This window comes from Mastigoproctus giganteus, chromosome 10, assembly GCF_048544385.1.
Source record: "Mastigoproctus giganteus isolate SK-2022 chromosome 10, ASM4854438v1, whole genome shotgun sequence".
Classification (NCBI taxonomy): domain Eukaryota; kingdom Metazoa; phylum Arthropoda; class Arachnida; order Uropygi; family Thelyphonidae; genus Mastigoproctus; species Mastigoproctus giganteus.
Window position 1 is genome coordinate 209,102,774 of NC_143584.1, and position 22,032 is coordinate 209,124,805.

General features: G+C 38.1%; 2 protein-coding genes across 8 annotated transcripts in view; one reads left to right on the plus strand and one right to left on the minus strand.

Annotated features, from left to right (window-relative positions):
• LOC150079830 (homeodomain-interacting protein kinase 2-like) overlaps positions 1–22,032 on the minus strand; it is a 264,858-nt gene that overhangs the window by 231,301 nt on the left and 11,525 nt on the right. For 4 of the 7 annotated variants that reach the window (XM_090383655.1, XM_090383654.1, XM_090383656.1 and 1 more), the window contains one exon: positions 18,040–18,121. The exons of the other annotated variants lie outside the window; for them this stretch is intronic. The gene's annotated coding sequence lies outside the window, so the exon portion shown is untranslated. The remainder of the gene's footprint in view (positions 1–18,039; positions 18,122–22,032) is intronic. 7 annotated transcript variants of the gene reach the window in all.
• LOC150079831 (protein CFDP2-like) lies at positions 7,163–7,651 on the plus strand. The gene has a single exon (XM_090383247.1). The coding sequence runs from the start codon at positions 7,163–7,165 to the stop codon at positions 7,649–7,651; it is 489 nt and encodes a 162-aa protein (XP_090239373.1).

Here is a 22,032-nt window from a genome sequence, read left to right on the forward strand (position 1 = left end):
TATGAGAGCATCCTTGGACTCAGGAGAAGTGCCCACAGACTGGAGTTGTGTAAATGTATCTCCAATTCACAAAGGAGGATCGAAGGGTGACACGAATAATTACAGACCAGTTAGTTTAACTTCTGTTCCAGGTAAAATAATGGAGTCACTGGTTAAAGATGCATTGCAGGATCATCTAGACAAGACTGCAGCAATAATTCAGACACAGCATGGGTTTGTTAAGGGAAAGTCTTATCTGACAAATTTGATAGGATATTATGATGTGGTTACAAAGGAACTGGATGCAAAAAATAATTTTAATATCATATATTTGGATTTCAGGAAAGCTTTTGACACTGTTGCACATGGAAAACTATTGTACAAATTGGAGCAGAATGGTATTAAGGGTAAGTTGCTACACTGGGTAAAAGGATGGTTGAGTGGGAGAAGACAGAGGGTGGTAATCAATGGGTGCTGCTCTTCGTGGACTAATGTTATTAGTAGAGTCCCACAGGGTTCGGTGTTGAGTCTTCTGTTGTTTTGTATATTTATCAATGATATTGATGAAAGTATATCTAGATTAGTGTTGAAGTTTGCAGATGATAAAAAGGTTGGCAGGGTTGTTAATGACAGTAATGGCAGTGTGCTACTGCAACAGGATTTAGATAATTTGGGCAGATAGGCTAAGAAGTGGCAACTGAAGTTTAACCTTGACAAATGCAAAGTACTGGATATGGGTAGAAGTAACCCCAGAGAAACGTACCAACCATGTGGTACTACACTTATGGTGATAGAAAATGAAAAAGACCTGGGAGTATTTGTGCAGTCAGATATGAAGTTTTCTGAGCAATGTAGACAGGCTACCAGGGTAGGTCATGGGGTTTTGTCAATGATATACTGGAATTTTGCTAGCAGGGAAAAGGAGGTGATTGTTCCTCTGTATAAGGCAATGGTCAGGCCACTCCTTGAGTACTGCGTACAGGTCTGGAGACCTCATTTTAGGAAGGATGTAGATTTGCTTGACCATGTACAGAGAAGGGCAACAAGATTGGCGAGGGGAATGAAGGGATCCTTAAGTTCTGCAAATTGCAGTGGCTGGAGACTAGGCACCTGCACAGTGATCTGATTGAGGTGTATAAGGCCTTGAATGAGTTGAGCACGCTGAAGGAGGCATAAATTCAAATTAAGAAAAGACAGATATAGAATAGATGTGCGGAAATTTGTCTTTAGCCAGTGGGTGGTTAATTGCTGGAACAAACTTCCATCTTCGTTGTGGAAGCTGATAGGTTAAATAAATTTAAGGAGGAACTGGACAGGCATTTGGAGGGAATGGTGTGATTTTTTTTTTTTTTTTGGTTGATGCTGCATAAGCTCATACACTTGCTTTCTTGCATCGCATGCCACTACTACTAATCAAGGACACAAAAGAGTACTCTTACAAAGAAACACTGCTTTTCTGTAAACTGTAGCGTATGGAAACTAAGCACTTGTGAGGAAACTCACAAGTCAAGTGTGAAGTAGTGCATAAGCAGTGCAGAACTGGAATTTGGGGAGTACAATGTGTACAGATAGACAGGACAGGGAGGGAGGAGGGATTGTGCTGTTAGTTAAGAAACACAAAATCTCAGGAAGTGCATCCAATTGATGTGGGTGGACAATGCAATGTTGAGTCTGTTTGGTGTGACATAAGCACTAGGAAAGGAAAAATGAGAGTAGGTGTGTGTTATAGGCCTAATGAATCTGATGAGTATAATGAGCAATTGTGCAGAGAAATAGAGGGTGCCAGTAAATTAGCATGTCTTATAATGGAGGATTTTAATTTCCTGGATATTGACTGGAATTTGGGGGCTGGTCACTCACACACTAGCACGGCTTTTGTGGATTTATTGGATGATTGTTTTCTACACCAGCATGTTCGGGAGGCAACTAGAGGGAGTAATACTCTTGATCTGATTATCAGTAGTGATTCTTCATGCATCAAGATTCTGCAGATAAAGGAACCATTAGATGGCAGTGATCACAATTTGCTAAAGTGGGATTTACTCAAAGAGGTAACTACCATCATGGGTAAAGGGAAGAGTTTTTGCTTTCATAAAGGTGACTACGGTGGTCTGAGACAGTATTTAAATTCTGTACGGTGGAACCAACTGATGATGTTACCAACAGCAAATTCAAAATGGAAGCATTCAAAGAATTAATCTTGGAAGCTACTAGGCTTTTCATACCAACAAAGAAATATTGTTCAAGATTTAGGCCTAAATGGATATCAGATGAACTAATTAGACATATGACAGAAAAGAAAAATGCATGGGATACATATAAATTAACATGTGACATAGAAGCCTATGTTAGATATAAGCTGGTCTGTAACCAAGATACAAAGGAGGTTACGCAGGCATAGGCAGATTACAAGAAATCTTTGGCAAAGGAGGCAAAGAAAAACAGCAAAGAGTTCTTTACTTATGTAAACTCTAGAAGAAAGGGGATGAATCAGATTCGTCCACTTGACATCGATGGTTGAAATGTTAATGATCCTGCTCAGATAGCTAACAAACTAAATGAATATTTTTCATCGACATTCACACGCGAGAAGTTATTCAGGAAGTGGAATGCCAGAGGTGTATTCAACTCTGGCAGTAAGCTAGATAACCTTGTAATAACTGAGAGTAAAGTGGAGGAGAAATTGTTGAAGATAAACACAAGAAATTCACCTGGGGTGGATGGAATCTATCCAGTTATATTAAAGGAGCCGGCAAAGGAAGTAAGCAAACCCTTAGACATAATTATGAGAGCGTCCCTGGACTTTGGGGAGGTACCCATGGACTGGAGATGTGCAAATGTGACCCGAATCCACAAAGGAGGATCAAAGGGAGAAACAGGTAATTACAGACCTATTAATTTAACTTCTGTTCCAGAGAAATTAATGGAGGCACTGATTAAAGAAGCATTGCAGGATCATCTAGACAAGACTTCAGTTATAACTCGGACACAGCATGGGTTTGTTAGGGGGAAGTTTTGTCTGACTAATTTGATTGGATACTATGAAGTAGTCACAAAGGAACTGGATGCAAAGAATAACTTTGATATCATATATTTGGATCTTAGAAAAGCCTTTGATACTGTTGCACGTGGAAGACTGCTGCACAAATTGGAGCAGTGTGGCATTGGAGGCAAATTGCTGCTATGGATAAAGGGATGGTTGAGTGGGAGGAGACAGAGTGGTAATCAATGGACACTGTTCTTCATAGACTAATGTTATTAGTGAAGTCTCTCAGGGTTCAGTGTTTGGTCCATTGTTGTTTTCTGTATTTATAAATGATACTGATGATGGTATATCGGGCTTAATGTCCAAGTTTGCAGACAATATGAAGGTTGGCAGGGTTGTTAATGACACTAATGACAGTACACTGCTGCAACAGGATCTAGAAAAGTTGAGCAGATAGGCTGAGAGGTGGCAAATGAAGTTTAATATTGACAAATGTAAAGTACTACATATAGGAAGCAGTAATGCCAGAGTAACCTATCAACTCTGGTACCAAACTGAGTGGTAGAGAATGAAAAGGACCTGGGGGGTAATTGTGCAGGCAGATATGAAGTTTTCTGAGCAGTGCAGATGGTCTGCAAGTGTAGCTCATGGTGTCTTGTCAATGATATACAAGAATTTTTCTAGCAGGGATAAGGAGGTGATTATCCCCTTGTATGGATAATCACCTCCTTAATCACCTCCTCCACTAATGGTCAGGCCACACTTTGGGTATACAGGTCTGGAGGCCTCATTTCAAGAAGGATGTAGAGCTGCTGGAACAAGTACAGAGAAGGGCAACAAGATTAGTGAATGGAACAAAGGGTTGCTCTTATGAAAAAAGGCTTAAGTTTTGAAAATTACAGTGTCTGGAGACTAGGCACCTGCGAGGTTATCTGACTGAGGCGTATAAAGCCTTGAATGGTTTGAGCATGCTCAATGCTGATGGGAGTCTTCCTCTTGCTCAGAATAATCATTTGAGGGAATAAATTCAAATTGAGGAAAGACGGTCGTAGAATAGATGTGCGGAAGGTTGCCTTTAGCCAGCGGGTGGTTGATTGCTGGAACAAACTTCCATCTGTCGTTGTAGAAGTTGATAGCTTAAATAGATTCAAGGCAGAACTTGACAAACATCTGGAGCGAGTGTATGGGTGAAATAAGGGTTTTTTTTTTTTTTTTTTTGGCTGATGCTATATATGCTTGCTTTCTAACATCATGTGCCTTTGCTAATGCCAAAGTAGATAAGGCTTTAAATGGAGGGGGCAATGCAAATTTAAAGTTGAAAAAGAATGGTTGCAGGACACATGTGAAAATATGATTTTGACCAAAGAGTAATTGATTGTAGGAACAAACTTCCATCTGATGTTGTGAATAAATTAAGCATTAGCATAAGGTGCAAGAAAGCAAGCTTATGCAGCATCAGTCAAAAAAAAACACCTCCCATTTCACCCCTCCATTCTTTCCAAATGCCTGTCCAACTGAGCCTTAAATTTATTTAGGTTATCAACTTCCACAACAAAAGTTAGAAAGTCTGTTCCACCAATGAACTACCCACTGGCTAAAGGCAAATTTCTGCACGTCTATTCTACAACTGTCTTTCCTCAATTGAATCTATGTCCCCTCAGGTTCTTAATCTGAGCAAAAGAAAGAATCCCATCAGCATTCAGCTTGCTCAACCCACTCAAGGCCTTATATACCTCAATCAGATCACCTCGCATGTGCCTACTCTCTAGGTGCTGCAATTTGCAGAACTTAAGCCTTTCTTGGGAAGAGCACCCCTTTGTTCCCCTCACCAATCTTGTTGCCCTTCTTTGTACTCGTTCTAGCAACTCTACATCCTTCCTAAAATGAGGCCTCCAGACCTGTACACAGTACTCAAGGTGTGGCCTGACCACTGCCTTGCACAATGGGATAATCACTTCCCTTGTTCCTGTTAGCAAAATTCCTATATATCATTGACAAGACTCCATTGACCTGCTCTGGCAGCTTGTCTGAACTGCTCGGAAAACTTCATATTTGACTGCACAATTACCCACAATTACAGGTCTTTTTCACTCTCCACTTCCCTGAGTATACTACCAAACACAAATCAAACAAATTATTAAAGGAGATGGACAAGTGATGTGGGAATACCTCCCAATGCTTTATAAGCTTGTTTCCTTACAACATTGTACTAACATTCCACTACTAACATGTTTAGATAATCTAATATATTTAAATGATTTGCAATTTTTTAGATTCAAGGCCAAACAAAATGCCTTGGTCTTTAAAAACCTTGCTACCATTTAGCTAAAGTTTTGAATATTTTTAAGATAATGAAAGACCAACAATGAGAGGGATCCAAAGAAAAAAGTTCACTGCAAGTAAAAGATGAGTTTCAAAATTAGCTATGGCTTGCATAGTATCAAGGTGCTAAGTAAAGCTGCTAGTGCCGATGGACAAGCAGCTGAAAATTTTCACAAAAAGACTGCCAAAAATCATTAAAGAAGGAAACTATTGTTCCAGACAAATTTTCAATGTAGACAGACAGGACAGAACTTTTTTGAACTAAGTCTTTAAGAGCCAACATTAGCCAGGAAGTCATCCTTTCCTTTTATCCATTATAGCAACTTGCCCTTAATGCCACACTGCTCCAATTTGCACAGTATCAAAAGCTTTACTGAAATCCAAGCATATGATATCAAAATTATTTTTTGCATCCAGTTCCTTTGTGACCACATCATAGAATCCAATCAAACTAGTCAGAGGAAGTCTTGTCTGATCAATTTGATTAGATACTATGATGTGGTCACAAAGGAACTGGATGCAAAAAATAATTTTGATATCATATACTTGGATTTCTGAAAAGCTTTTGATACTGTTTCAAATGGAAGACTACTGCACAAACTGGAGCAGTATGGCATTAAGGACAAATTGCTACAACAGATTAAGGACAAATTGCTACAACGGATGGGTGAGTGGGAGAAGACAGAGAGTGGTAATCAATGGATACTGCTCTAAGTGGACTAATGTTATCCTCAGTGGTGTCCCTCAGGGTTCGGTGTTGGGCCCATTGTTGTTTTGTATATTTATCAATGATACTGATGAAGGTAAAACGAACTTAATGCCCAAGTTTGCAGATGATACAAAGGTTGGCAGGGTTGTTAATAACAGTAATGACAGTATGCTGCTGCAACAGGATCTGGAAAAGTTGGGTAGATGGACTGTGAAGTGGCAACTGAATTTAACATTGACAAATGCAAAGTACTGCATATGGGTAGCAGTAACCCCAGAGAAATGTACCAACTGGGTGGTGTTACACTCAGGGTAGTGGAGAATGAAAGAGATCTGGGGGTAATTGTGCAGTCAGATATGAAGTTTTCTGAACAGTGCAGACAGGCTGCCAGAGTAGGTCACAGGGTCTTGTGAATGATATATAGGAATTTTGCAAGCAGGGATAAGGAGGTGATTATCCCCTTGTTAAGGCAATAGTCAGGCCACACCTTGAGTACTGCATACAGATCTTGAAGCCTCATTTTAGGAAGGATGTAGAGTTGCTAGAACGAGTACAGAGAAGGGAACAAAGGGGTGCTCTTACGAAGAAAGGCTTAAGTTCTGCAAATTGCAGCTTCTGGAAACTAGGCACCTGCGAGGCAATCTGACTGAGGTGTATAAGGCCTTTAATGGATTGAGCAGGCTCAATATTGATGGGATTCTTCCTCTTGCTCAGATTACAAACCCAAGGGGGCATAGATGCAAACTAAGGAAAGACAGTTGTAGAATAGATGTGCAGAAATTTGCCTTTAGCCAGCGGGTAGTTGATTGGTGGAACAGACTTCCATCTTTTGTTGTGCAAGTTGATAGCTTAAATAAATTCAGGGCAGAACTAAACAAACATTTGAAATGGATAGATCAGTGATAATGGGAAGGGTTTTTTTTTTTTTTTTTTTGGCTGATGCTGTATAAGCTTGCTTTCTTGCATCATGTGCCTCTACTAATGGTAATGCTTGGTTCAAATGCTGCATAAGCTGTAGAAGCTTGCTTTCTTGCATAATGTGACTCTACTAATGGTAATGCTTTTCACTTGGTTCAAATGCTGCATAAGCTGTATAAGCTTGCTTTCTTGCATTATGTGCCTCTACTAATGCTAATGCTTTTCAATTGGTTAAAATGTGTTAAAGAATGTTAAACACATTCATGATCAGTGTTCATGCTCTGATAGAAGATGCAGAGGACGAAGCAAAGGATGCCTTTTACGAAGCACTGGAGAGGACTTTAGATGAGGTCCCAAGACATGATACTAAACTCATCCTTGGTGATTTCAATGCCAAAGTTGGTAGAGAAGAAATATACATACCAAATGTAGGAAGAAACAGCTTACATGAAACCAGTAATGAAAATGGGGAAAGGCTAATAGACTTTACAAGAGGAAAAGACTTGAACATTAGTGGCACAAATTTCCCACATAAGAATATCCACAAAGAAACTTGGATTTCACCTGATGGTATCACACGAAATCAGATAGATCACTTCCTCATTGATACTCGTCATGCTATAGACGTAATGGACGAGAGGAGTAACAAGGGGGCAGATTATGATTCAGACAATTTTATGGTACAGTACCATCTACGAAATAGGCTCGTAAAGGTACAAGGGGTTTCTGAAAAGTAAGGAAACACATTTTTTCTCTCGATGATGTTTAATAATATGAAGTTGAAATTACACACCAAGAAATAAGTGAACATGCACTACTTCTCCACAAAGTCTCCAGTTTTATTGATGCACTTGTCCCAATGATGGATCAGTTTATCAACACCTGTACTGAAGAAGTTCATGCCTACATGCAGTAACCAACATCGCACCAGCTGATGAACTTCCTCATCCATGGTGAAATTATTTCCTGAAAGGTGTTTTTTCAGAGGGCCAAACAAATGGAAGTCAAGGAAGGATGTGACAGAGTTTCCCAACGATTACGTCGCAACCACTTACGAGTGGTGTGGGCAGTATGTGTGGAGTTGTGTTGTCGTGCAAAAAAATTGGCAACAAATCCACCAACAGAACACCTTGACGATCCCAGAACACTGTGGCCATGACTTTTCGGACACCAGGAACAGTTTTGAACTTTTTGCACACAGGAGATTGTAGATGTTTCCAGGTCATGGAGTCTTGTTTGCTCTCTGGGGTAAAATGATAAATCCACGTTTCATTTGCTGTGACTATGCGAGCTAGAAAATCCCCTCCATCGTCGCTATATCACAACAGGTTCTCCAGACACATCCCCATGCATTTTGCTTTGTCCTCCTCTGACAATTGTCAGGGCACCCAGCAGCAGCACACCTTTTGAAAGCCAAGGACATCGTGAACAGTCAACTTACTCACAATCACTATTTGTGCAATTTCACACAGTTTCACTCGCCTGTCTTCAAGAACGATGCCCTTAATTCGCAAAATATGGTCTTCCGTCTTGCTTGATGAAGGCTTGCCTGCCCGATGTCTATCTTCTATGTCAACACAGCCCACTTTAAATTCATTGCACCAAAAACATACCTGCTTCTTTGTCATCACCTTTTCGCCATATACAGCAACCAATTCACGGTGAATGTCACTTGGTAAAGATCCTTTTGCTTGCAAAAAGTGAATAACTTCACAAACGCCTGTTTTGGACCACACTCACACAGTAGCTGCCATTTTGCAACTGGAATCTGCTGTGAGATGACAGTACTGCAATACTGCAGTGGCAGTCTTTTTGAACGTTATTAGCAGGTCTATCTGTCCACCACGTTTCATCTCATTCCCTTCCCTTTCACCATTATTAAGAAAAAAAATGTGTTACCTTACTTTTCGGAACCCCTCGTATACAGAGGGAAAAGAGGGATAACAAAGAAAAGATATCAACAAGATAACCTTAAAGAAGATGAAGATACTAGAGAAAGATTTAGAATGAAAGTGGAAGAACAACTGGAGAACACAAACCACAGGAAGGTGAGCCCATCAATAAAAAAAATGGGAAGATAATAAGGAAGCACAGAGTGTAGCAGCAGAAGAGGTACTTGGAGTGGAACAAAAAAGAATGCGAGAAATGACTGGTTCGACCAGAACTGTGAGATGATCCTGGAACAACAAAACCAAGCTAGGCAGAAAATGTTACAGAGAGGAACTAGAAAGAACACTGAGGACTACAGGGTTAAAAGAGCTGAAGCGAAGTCAGTATATAGACAAAAGAAAAGAGAATGGGAAAAGGGAAGAATATAAAAAATGCAAGAAGAATACAACAGAGGGCAGATTAGGAAATTCTATAAAGTAGAAAACATAAAAAAGGTGTCCAGCCACATTTTAATCTGTGCAGAAATAAGAGAGGAGAAATAGTGGGGGGAATAGCAGAGATCACAGAAGTTTGGAAGGAGCATTTTAATTCCTTACTTAATAAAGAACAGGCATGCCCAGAAGAAATTGTCGAAGAGAAAGAAGAAACAGATAATGTTGAAGGTATCGTGGGCCCAACAATAGGAGAGGTATGGAATGCAGTCCAATAGGCTAAAAATAATAAAGCACCCAGAGAAGATAACATCCCAGCAGAACTCATAAAGGCAGGCAGCAAGAAACTGATCCAAAAATTACATCAGCTTATATCAGACATATGGGAAAGAGAAGAATTGCCAAATGACTGGAAGACAGCAGTAATCATCCCAATCCACAAGAAGGAAGACAAATTAATTTGTGGGAATTACAGAGGAATTGTAATTAGTGCAACATATAAGATTTTATCCTTCATTCTGACTAGAAGAATATCAAGACTAGCAGAAGGAATAGTTGGTGAATATCAAAGTGGTCTGTGCAGGGAGGTCAACTGTTGACCATATTTCCACCTTCACAGATCTTGCAGAAGTGCTACGAACATAATATAGATCTGCACCATCTCTTTATTGATTTCAGCACGGCATATGATAGTGTGGCTAGAGTGGAGCTATTGAAAACGATGGGATGCCTGGGCATACCAAAAAAGCTTGTTAAGCTTTTTTGGTATGCCCAAAAGACTGACAAAGGTCATGCTGGAAGGAAGCAAGGTTAAGGTACAAAGGAATCTCTCCAAGCCCTTTGAAGTTTGTTTGTTTGTTATTTGATTTTTAGGAGCATTAGCAACTAAGGCCATATTGCTCCGGGATATGCGGTGGTCATTCTCTGACCTTTCCGCATCCTCCATATTTGGTGGTGACGGGCTCAAACCCCGGTCTAATTAAAAAGCGTGTTTAATTACGCACTGCTGCTCCTTCCTACCTGGCTACGGAGGCACCTCCCTTTGAAGTGAGGAGAGGGCTGAGACAAGGGAACCCTTTGTCACCAGCCCTTTTTAACTTGGTATTGCACCTCCAATGGGATCATATATAACAGACTCTACCAGCACCTAGCCTATGCATATGATGTAGTGATGACAGCAAGAAACCCACATATTCTGAGGACAGCTTTTGAAGGGTTGGAGAAAGAAACAGAAAGGGTTGGGTTGAAGGTAAATGAAAATAAAATGAAGTTTATGATTACAGGTGGGAGGAAGAGACAAAGTACTGAACAGATCTGGAAAACAGCAAAGCATAGTTTCAATAGATCAGAATCCTTCAAATATTTTGGAGTTATGATTCAACATGATAGTAGCAATACCCTAGAAATTCAGGATCGTCGTAATGCTGGTAATAGATGCTATTATTCCCTGCAGAAACACTTTCAATCAAAACTGCTCTCTAGAAGAACGAAATTAGTGTTATACAAAACAGTGGTACAACCTGTCATGACTTATGCTAGTGAAACATGGATGTTTAAAAAGAAGGAAGAAAAATCTTTAAATGTGTGGGAAAGGAAAATCTTTGGCCCCATAAAAGTCAGGGAAGAGTGGAAAACAAGGACAAACCAAGAGCTGAAGGAACTGTATGGAGAACGGATATAGTAGAAGTGATAAAGAGCTCAAGACTTAGATGGGCAGGCCATGTGATATGAATGGAGGAAAACAGATGGGCAAAGAAAGCAATAGTAGGGCAACCAGGAGGAAGATTGAGAGGAAGACCGAGGAGGAGGAGGTCGATGGATGACACAGAGAACAACCTACGACAACTTAGGGTGAGACAATGGAGAACAATGGCCACGGAAAGAGACAGCTGGAAGAAAATCATTCAGGAGGACAATGTTCTACAAGGACCGTAGCACAATGGAGTAAGTAAGTATATATATATATATTTATATTTAAATAATGTTGGAAAAGAAGTATTACTTAATAAAAATAAAATGGAGGATACAGCACACATCAAAGGCAGCAAAAAGCACATTCCTCTACATGATGCTTGAAACATAGTCATATAAATTAGAATAAGGTTTAAAATAATAAAATAATGCCAGCAGTAGTGTGGCTTTTCACTGGAGTGCTCTTGTCTGTTCTATTTTTGATTTTCACTGCATCAGGACCACCGCTGTTCAATTCCCTGCATTGGCGGTTCGATCTGGGGATCGGTGTGGCGGACTGATCTTGCGATTGTTTCGCCTTTGCAGCGATTTGTTTAGCGTTCGAAATGCAGCGATTCCCTGACCATTATTGGCCTTGTGGTCCTCTGTTGAGATGGGGCATAATGGTCAGTCTATTTTTTTTATTTTTGTTTTGTTTTGTTTTATTGTGGATGGTTTAAATCTCTGTGATATTTCACATAAATTTGGACCTGGTGCCCATCAGAGGGGGCACCGCTAAATTTCTATTTAATTGGCTTTAAATTTCAATGAATTATTATTAGTATAATTAGATTTTCAAAATTAATTTAGAGTTTCCTTGCAATATATTTTTATTCTTGTTACCTTTCTCTTCCCTCCCTGTTAGATTTGAATTTAGGTTTAATTTTATTTTTTCACTCTTGTCTTGCCGTAATGCTGGCATTATTTTATTATTTTAAACCTTATTCTAATTTATATGACTATATATATTTATTTATATATTAGAAGTCGGGGTAATCCCCAATAGAGATATATCATCTTGCCCAGAAATCAGTGTCACTGAAGATAAGCATAGCAGCAGAAGAATTCTTTTTGTGAGATATAAGACAGGACTGAGTTTTAGTAGGATAGAAATCAACTATGTTATCCTTAACCCACTAAATAATTACCTGGAGACCAGCATTCATTTAAGGAATTGGTAGCGGATATTAAAGAAGTTGAAGCTATTTGTGCAGAGTAAAGTTTCTCAAACTAGAAGATGGAATGCAATGTGGTATCATCAGCAAAACTATGGTTTTGCTGATGATAGGATTTCTCATCAATGGAAGGTCATTAATATATAAAAGTAAAATAATGGGAGAAAGACTGAACCTTGGGCAACACCAGCATTAGTGGAGAAGTTAGAAGACAGAGACATCTACCATCAATCGTAGTGAGCAGTCAGAGAGAAAACTGGATAACCAATTACAAAAACAGTTGGCAAACCATAAGATGGAAGCTTATTTAGAAGACCTTTATGCAAACATGATCAAAAGCCTTTGAAATGTAAAGAGCAACTGATTGAGTTTCACCAAACTTTTCCATTGAATTTGTCCATAGATGGGGTAACATAAGCCAGAATATCACCAGTGAATTGACACTGACAGAATTCATACTAGCGATCGTTGATCAGACAAAAGGTATCCAGATAGTTTAACAGTTGGCAGTTAATTGATTTCTCCATTACTTTAGAAAGAATAGAATTAAGTGCAGTGGAACAGTAATTGGGTGGGAGGGAGAACACCTTTCGAATAAGAAAGTGAAAAATGAAACACAGAACAGGAGTAAGCTCAGGAGTACAGATTTTGAGAACAAGTGGAAAAATACCATCAGGACATGGAGCTTTCCTAGGATAAAGATTGTTCAAAATCCTTCTGATATCCTTTTGACAGAAGACCACAGGAGGTACTGAATGGAATGTATTGGGAATGGTAGATATGGTTTACCAAGATCATCAGTACATGAGTTTGAAATAAAAGTAGGATGCTGGCAGTTTAGCTTTATCTTTGACTGAAATGCCAATAGAACCATCTGGTTTTGACAGAGGTGGGAACAGAGATAGGCAAAAGTTGCAATCAACAGCTTTGGCAAGAGACCAAAATGCTCGGCTACCATTTGGACAAGAAGCAAGTTTTCTACTCTTAGCATGTTCGAAATCTAGTTTGAACTGATTAATAATTGCTTTACAACTTAAGCAAGCTTTAGTGTAGGCAGAAAATGTGAAGCTGGAAATTTGAATACAAGCCAATTGTGATATGCAACATTCTTATCTTGAACATCCTTAGCACATTTATTGAAAAACCAAGGTTTTGATAAAGGGCAAGATTTTAAGGTGGAGCGTGGTATCAGGGATTTCATCCCTACAAGGATAATTTCACTGAAAGATCTGAGATTTGAACATCAGAAGATTTGAAACAGTAATCCAACCAAGGAAAGAAGAAAATAAATCTCACAAATCAACCCATTTTGCATTCTTGTAATACCAAACAATGTGAGGTTGAGAATGGCCACAAGAGAAAGGCTCCATTGGGGAAAGAGACCATCACCAAGTTGTGATCTGCGGTGCCTAGAGGACCACTCACCTTGACTGTGTACTTAGAAGGGTTGTTTGTGAGAAAAAGATCAAGCATGTTGGCTGCATGGTTGAGACTGCCTGGTATTCTGGTGGATAAATGAACAATCTATGCAAGGTCATTAGTAATTGCAAAAGCCTTGGCATCATGACCAGCACCATTTTCTCATCGTGTTTTTCACGATGAGAAAATGGAAGCCAGCTGGAGTTGCGAACATTAAAATTACCAAGCAAAATTACCTCACTGTTAAGAAAGTTGGACTGGAGAAATTCAAGTTTCAAAGAGAGGAAGGCAAAGAGTTTCAAGTGATTAGTAGATCTCTTGAATATGGCCAAATGGGAAAAGGAATTACCATCTCTATTGAACATAGCCAAAATAACTCTCAAATGTGCAGTTGCACATAGGGGTCCATACCGTATTTCCCCATGTATAAGATGCACCCTTTTTCGAAAAACTTGGGGTCTAAAAACTGGGTATGTCTTAAACAGTGGTTGTAGATTTTTTTACTTGCATTTCCCGCTTTTTCACGTTTGTTGTCTTTGTGCTCATTGTTTCGCACTTGTTACTGGTATATTAGGTTACGTTTTGCCATGTTCTACCCAGAAATGGCTCAGAAAAGATTTTCGCACAGTGCTGAATTCAAGTTAAAAGTAATACAGTTTGCAAAAGTGAATGGAAATCGTGCTGCTGAACGTAAGTTTGGTTCTCCTCCAACTGAGAAAACAATCCGAGACTGGCTACAGGAAGAAGAAACCCTACTGGAAACGCCACGGCAGAAGAAGGCCATGAGAGGCAAGTCAGCAAAATGGCCTGATTTAGAGAGGAAATTGAAGATATGGATTGAAGAGCAAAGGGCAATTGGAATTCCTGTGTCCACAAAGATGATTCAGCATGAGGCAAGAAGAATTGCTGATGAAAAAGAAGTTACTGATTTCAAAGGAGGACACAATTGGTGCTTCAGGTTCATGAAATGGAATGGACTAAGCATGTGTACATGCACCAGACTTTCCCAAAATATGCCTGAAAGCTATGAGCAGAAGGTCCTTGAATTTCATCGTTTTGTCATTCAATGTCGGAAGACACATCAGTTTGACTTGGGACAGATTGCAAATATGGACAAAGCCCCCTTCACTTTGATGTTCCAAGTAACAGAACTGTTGATAAGAAGGGGGTTAAAACTGTAACTGTGAAGACAAGTGGACATGAAAAGAGCCATTATACAGTTGTTCTAGCTTGTTGTGCCGACGGAAACAAGCTGCCTCCTGTTGTTGTTGTTTGGTTTTTAGGAGCATTAGCAACCAAGGCCATATTGCTCCGGAATATGCGGTGGTCATTCCCTGACCTTTCCGCATCCTCCATATTTGGTGGTGACGGGCTCGAACCCCGGTCTAATCAAGAAGCGTGTGGTACGCACTGCTGCTCCTTCCCACTTGGCTACGGAGGCGCCAAGCTGCCTCCTATGCTGATTTTCAAACGCAAAACAATGCCAAAAGGAGACATTCCTCGAGGAGTGATTGTCCACATTCATGACAAGGGTTGGATGGATCAGGATGGGATGAAGATCTGGTTTGAGAAAGTTTGGAGCGGGAGACCAGGTGGGCTCTTACGCAAACCTGCCCTATTGTTGCTTGATCAGTTCAGGGCACACATAACACAAAGAAGATTGCTGCAGAGCAAAAAACAAAACTTGACGTCATACCTTTAGGCTTGACATCCCAGCTCCAACCACTTGATGTCAGCATTAACAAACCCTTCAAAGCTGCCATGAGAGACGAATGGAACCAATGGATGAAGTCTTCTGGGGACAATCTGACACCAGCAGGAAGAGTGAAGAAACCAACTATAGGAGAAGTTTGTACCTGGGTGAAAAGAACCTGGGATAATATCAAGATTGAGATCGTTGTCAAAGTCATTTAAGAAGTGTGGCATTTCAAATGCCATAGATGGAACAATATATGAAGACAGTGATTCGTCATCAGACACAGATGAGGACAAGCTAATGGATGGGAGTTTTGACAATGATGAGGAGTTGTATGAATTTTATGATGAATAAAACTTGAGTTCAATAACTTTATGTAATACATTTTTTTTTTCAAATTTCGGGCCCCAAAATTAAGGTACGTCTTATACATGGGGAAATACGGTAATTGCCAACAAGTTAAAAATGGATATTATAATGGACTGTAAACTGTATTTACAATATTATCATGCAGCACACTCTGGTACTCTGGTAGAAACACTGCCACTACATTTGATTAAAAAAAAACAAAAATTATTCTATATTGAGATGCATTCAAATTTTATAGTCTTTTAATTAATTTTTCATTAATAATGAATAAAATATGCAATTTATCAAAATATTTCCCCATTCTTTCACTTCCACCCACTTTATTTATTTTTTTTTTCCAAAGCTGTGAACAAAGTAGCAGCAAGACAATCTTCATAAGTCCACCATCTAGTTCAATTTACCCAATCTTTAACTGAACTTGCCAAATCTAATGGATGAAGACAGTCATGTACATTGTCCTTAACAGATGGAAACACTAAAACTCACTATATGATAGGGTCCAGTAAATTTTTGGCTTACAATACCATTTCAAAATGTTTTTTTTCAATTACTGTCACTGCAAGAATGCATTGAATTTACAAATCAATAACACTTATGTATTTATCTTGAATCCGCCTAATTTTTCTTGTGAATGAAAGTTCCTAAAATTCCATTCCAAAAGAGTTACTTAAAAATGAATGTTTAATGAATACTAAAAGAAAGTCAAATTATGTCTCTTATTAAAAGCTTTGTATTTATTAGATGAACTCCAGAAAATTAAATGCATGAGATATTAAGTGTACAGTAGCAAAAAAATTCTTGTAATGTGTAAACACGAATCAGAACATTACATAATGTTATAGTTGCCTTAATACAAAAGACATATGGCTCAAGCTAACCTATCAGGGGAACCAAAAAAGTTATATGAGCCACATGCAACTTTTTGACACTTGACCTTCATCTCTCAGAGAAACATGAACTGAAAAAATTCATGCTTCAACATTTGATTATTGAGAAATAAAATAATAATAAAACTTTCAAACACCTGTTGGCAATTTTAAGAAATGTGCACTGTTCCTAACTTTTATTCATATAGAAATACATAGACATACATGCATACCTTAGAATAATACTAAAAATTCCCATATATATTGTGTCCTTATCCATTCAATGTATCACACCAAGGAATGGCATGGTTTCTCCGTAAAACATCTGTTACCTTACTGTTTAAAAAACAGCACTGGTAATTTAACTAACCCTTAATTGAAGACCATATATACAAATATAAAAATTCTATTAATTTTCTTTTTCATTTAGAATATTTTTTTATGTCATTCTGCAGTAGGTTGTATGATAGTACAGCATCTTTACAAACCTCCTTTACAAAACTAAAATATTATTGTGTGCATAGGATACATGATATAAATCTGAAACCACTGCCAGATGACAGAAGATATCTTTGAGTTTTTATTTGCCAACCATAAAATGAGCGCTACAGTAGATGGCAGAATAATCACAAAACTGTAATCATAGTGGAACTTACAACCCTGAGAAAGCATAGTTCAATATGCTGCAGTCTGTTACTGCTTTTATACATAAATTTTAAACAGTTTAAAAAGAAGTCACTGAGTAGACCTAGAGTTTGGCAATGGTATGGAAAATTCATAAAGGACACCTGTTTGTGCAATCAGCCTGGGTAAGGTGATGGCCAAACAAAAGTCACTGAGGGCAGAGTGGAGCTGTTTTGAGGAAGTCTTTCTTTGGAGAATAATTGGAGAATAATTCTGCAGTTGGAGCATAATTTCATTATGCTGCAACTGCAGAATGAGAATGATGGAAACATGATTTTCCAAGGAGTCAGAGATCCGCTACATTACCACAAAGGAGTCTGTGCACACCTGAACACAGTATTCCTTGGAAATTGGATTGGAAGAGGAATAATTTTGTGACCTCAAGATCCCTTTGATTTGACTCTTTTAGATTTTACTCTCGGGATTTGTAAAGAAAAGTATATATTCTAACTATTGCAGGGCAGATTTGTGGAGTTAAACAATGCATTTGTGAAGTAATCACCCCATGTTGACAGGGATATGTTATGCCAAATGTGGAAGGAGTAGGATTATAGGTGGAATTTTTGCAGAGTAACTAAAGATGCCCACATAGCACACCTCAAATTAAAACTAGAAGACATCTATCACCTGGATGTGGTTTCAGGGTTGTATCATGTACTCTACTCACACAATAACTATTTACTTTTGTAAGGATTGTGGACACTGTATTTTCACAGTATGTTACTTTATTAATAAGTATGTTAAATATAGTTGAAAAAAAAACTACTAATCATGAAATGAAATAACTTCAACATTGTGAAATAACTCTATTTGAAAAGTAAATTTTTATTTCATACGTGAATTTTATTTTAAAAAAATGCATACACTCGTTTGTGGATCACCAGCATTCAAAGACTTTCTCGTGCTGCTTTCGGAATAGTAAGTTTGGCCACCTCTGTTTTATATCCTGTAATTATATAAAGATCTAAAGTAAATACAGATGAAACTATTTGTCCATGTTTTGAATTCCATTAACAGTGGCAACTCACTATATTATAAAGACTACCTTCTCACTCCCCATCCCACGGATAATACAAGGTACTATAAGTGTCTATCATACTGTAAGCAGCAACCCAAGTGTATATCAATGAAGAGAGGAATCGAGATATGACTTCCAAAATCCTACAAAAAGAATGACTTAGTCTCTATTAATTATTAGTAATGACAATGATCTCCCACCTAGTACTGACTGGTGAAAGTCAGTACTAGGTGGGAGATAATTCTCATTACCAATAATTAATGGAGACTTGAGGTTTCCAAATCATTTTTCAATGCCAGAGAAGAGTTCTGCCTTCTCCCATATTTTCTAGTCTTTTTCAACTTCTCCCATCTGTCATACAAGTAATGACTTTTGAGGTTATGATGGGCACCATGGTGAGATCAAACATTTCCTATGTTTCCTACATTTTGTGGGTACCTTTAAAATGATATTACAGACCAGTCACTAGATAATACATCAGACTATACCTACAGGTAACACTTTATGAAGCTTCCAAATCATCTAGGGAATAATCCCACTGGGAATAATGGCCACATAAGGTCAAATGATGAGAATATTATAGTATCCATGTGTCGTATCACATGGATTCAATCATACAGCTATACAACTCTCTATATGACAAATCTAAAAATTTCATACCATTTTATTTATTTTTTAATATAATTTTAAAGTTGCATCATCATTCTGTTCATTTTCAGTTTACACATTGCAATCATATTAAAAATGGTGTACCTTTACAATATGTGACTGACTTCCAAATTTCTACCTACATTTTCTTTTTAGCTAGAACCACAGCAGAATAAATGTTAAGAACATAATGCAACCATGTATGGTAAAAGAAGTAAGTAATGCACATTGATAACATGGCTGGTGAGGAATTTGAGCCAAACTGGTAATGGTAAGGTCATCAGTTTCAAGAATCCCAATAAAAAATGCAACTTCAATGTTTGTTTGTTTTCTAATCCCCATAAATATGTAAAAGAGAGAATCATAAATTTTAAATTGAATATTTTGAGCACATCTCAGTAATTCTGGGATTGCTTCCTTCCACTTGCATTACGTTTTGTGACACAACAGTCATGCAAATGTCTGAAATGCCTTGATGAGAGCCAAAGGTGACAACATTTAGGATGGCCAGAGTGATAAACAATCTCAGAGTCCAAAAAAGTATTGTTGCAAGTCAATATTTAAATATATCACTTTTATTTCAAAAAAGTGGCTTCTTTTATTAGAGAACAACTGTGAGAGATCTCAATATAACACACATGGAAGAGGCACATCAACCAATAAAATCTACTTAAAAGCAGTTAATGGTTGTGTAAGGACATTAAAAAGTAAAAAAGCAAAAAATTTAACCTGTTTATATAGGAAGGAAAGGAGTGTTGTTAACAAACTGAGTGAATTTCAGCTGCCAGCCAACTCATCTAAAGCTAATACTGTAAAGATAACTGAGATGGAGCCTCGTCTTGACACTGGTGATAAGAGATTCCACTATGGTGATTATAATATGTTCAAGAGAAATAGAAGGGTTTGGAGGAAGGGTGTTACACTTCTTATCAAAAGTGAATTGAAAGAAGTCAGACTATTACCAAAGTTATCAAGTTCAGTGGGATGAAGAATCAGCAGCACAAATTGCCTAATGATAATGTAAAGTTGATAGTTGGGATGTGCTACAGGCTGAATGATTGCGGAGTATATGATAAAAATCTATTTAGGCAGCTTTAATAGACAAGCAGGGCAAATACCTCATTATGGGTAACTTTAACATAACTCTTATTAATTGAAATTCATGTCAAGCAGTACAGTAAGTGGGATCAGTTTTTGGAACCATCTGGACAACTGTTACTTATTTCAATGTGCCATAAAAAGTACAAGAGGTCCAAATATCTTTGAATTGGTCCTCACTAAGGATACAAATATTATCAAAGCTTAGACAGTGCAGGTTAGACAGAACTATTAGCAGCTGTGGGGAACCTTAAGTATTACCTTACAATCAGCCAAATAATAATTTGTCCAAATCTGGCTTAAATTTATTCAGGCTACCTTACCTCCACAACACTAAGCAGAAGTATACACCAACAATTGATTACTCTTTGGATGAAGACAAATTTCCACACACCTACTCTGCAACTATCTTTTTCCAGTTTAAATTAACACCCCCTTGTGTGTTTCATGTGAGAAAGAGTAAAGGTGCCAACAGCATTTAGCTCACTTAACCATTTTAAAGCCTTATACACTTTGATTAGGTCACCAAGCAAATGCTTAGTTACCAGAGACCACAATTAGTCTGTGGAAACTGGGCATCTACATGGTGACCTAATTGCATCTTCTCTGGAAACCAGGCAAACAATTATCAAGACTGGTTTCCACAAAACCCCAGTCTTTCTTAGTAAGAATATTCTTTTGTGTCCTCCAACTAATCTTGTTGCTCTTCGTCACACCCCTTTTCAACAGAGTTATATCCCCACCTAAAATGAGGTTTCCAAACCAGCATACGGTATTTCAAATTTGGCCTAACCATTGCCATATACAACAGAATGATTACCTTTAACCCTTGCTGGCAAAATTCCTATTTATCATTGTCTGCACTGCTCAGCAACTTCACATTGGACTGTACAATTACCCCTAGATCTTTTTCATACTTCACTAGCTTCAAGTTTAGTGCTACCCAGATTTCATGTTATTCTGGAATTAATACAATCCAAATGCAGTACTTTACATTTATCATTATTAAACCTCAACTGTCATTTTCCAGCCCATCTGCTTCGTTTATCTACATCCTCTTGAAGTAGCATACCCCAATTATTGTCATTAACCACTATGCCCACCTTTGTATTATCAGCACATTTAGACATCAAACTTATAATACCTACATCAATATCATTAATAAACATTAAAGACAGTAGGAAGCCCACTCATCACATTACACAATAATAAGCAGTGACCTTTCATAATCAATCTTGTCTACTACCACTTAATCATTCCTTTATTATTATTAAATCTATTTATTACCTGCATGGTGCACCACTAAAACAGACACATGGTTAGGAAAGCTTTACAAATATAAGATATATAATTACATAGACTATTATAATATACACATAGTAGGGATAAAAGTAATTTTAAAAAATTACATAGCATATTGTTACATAATTGCAAAATTACATATGCTATTAATACAAACATTAAATATAAATATATAATACTAAGAATTCCCTGTTTAGTGGCAAGGGGCAGAACAAAATTATTTCAGCTCAATAGTCAGTCAGTTAAGTAACGTTGTACAAGTGATGATGGGAGAAGTAGAATTATGTTGATCCATGCTGCTTCACTTGTAGATAAAGGAACCTTTTATCTACAAGTGAAGAACAGCAAATATTTATGCCTGGCATTCTGCTCTATGTGCCTTGTTGATGAATTTATTTGGATCTATGTGGAGAGAATTAAACATTAATTGTATTATTAGAGAACATGTCATTAAGAGTGGATGGGTTACAGAGCATGTAGTGCAGAGGCAGATAGGAGTTGTTCTGGTTCCTATCTGCTCCTGGAGTAACTGTAACTCCAGCTAATACAGGTTAGTCAACTGTATTCAAATCGGTTTTACCAGTGTCAGTAAAAAAGGTAAAGTGCAGCCATTATCAACCCACTGCAGGATGGAAGCCTCATCAACAATTCATGCTGAGGGAAATGACCATAATCTGCCACGCTGGTCTGGTGCGGGTTGGCAGATCGACCGTATTCAGGAGTCAGGGGCTTGAACCCAGGTCTACTCAAAGAGCGTGTGCTACTGCACTCCCGCTCCTGACCACTCGGCT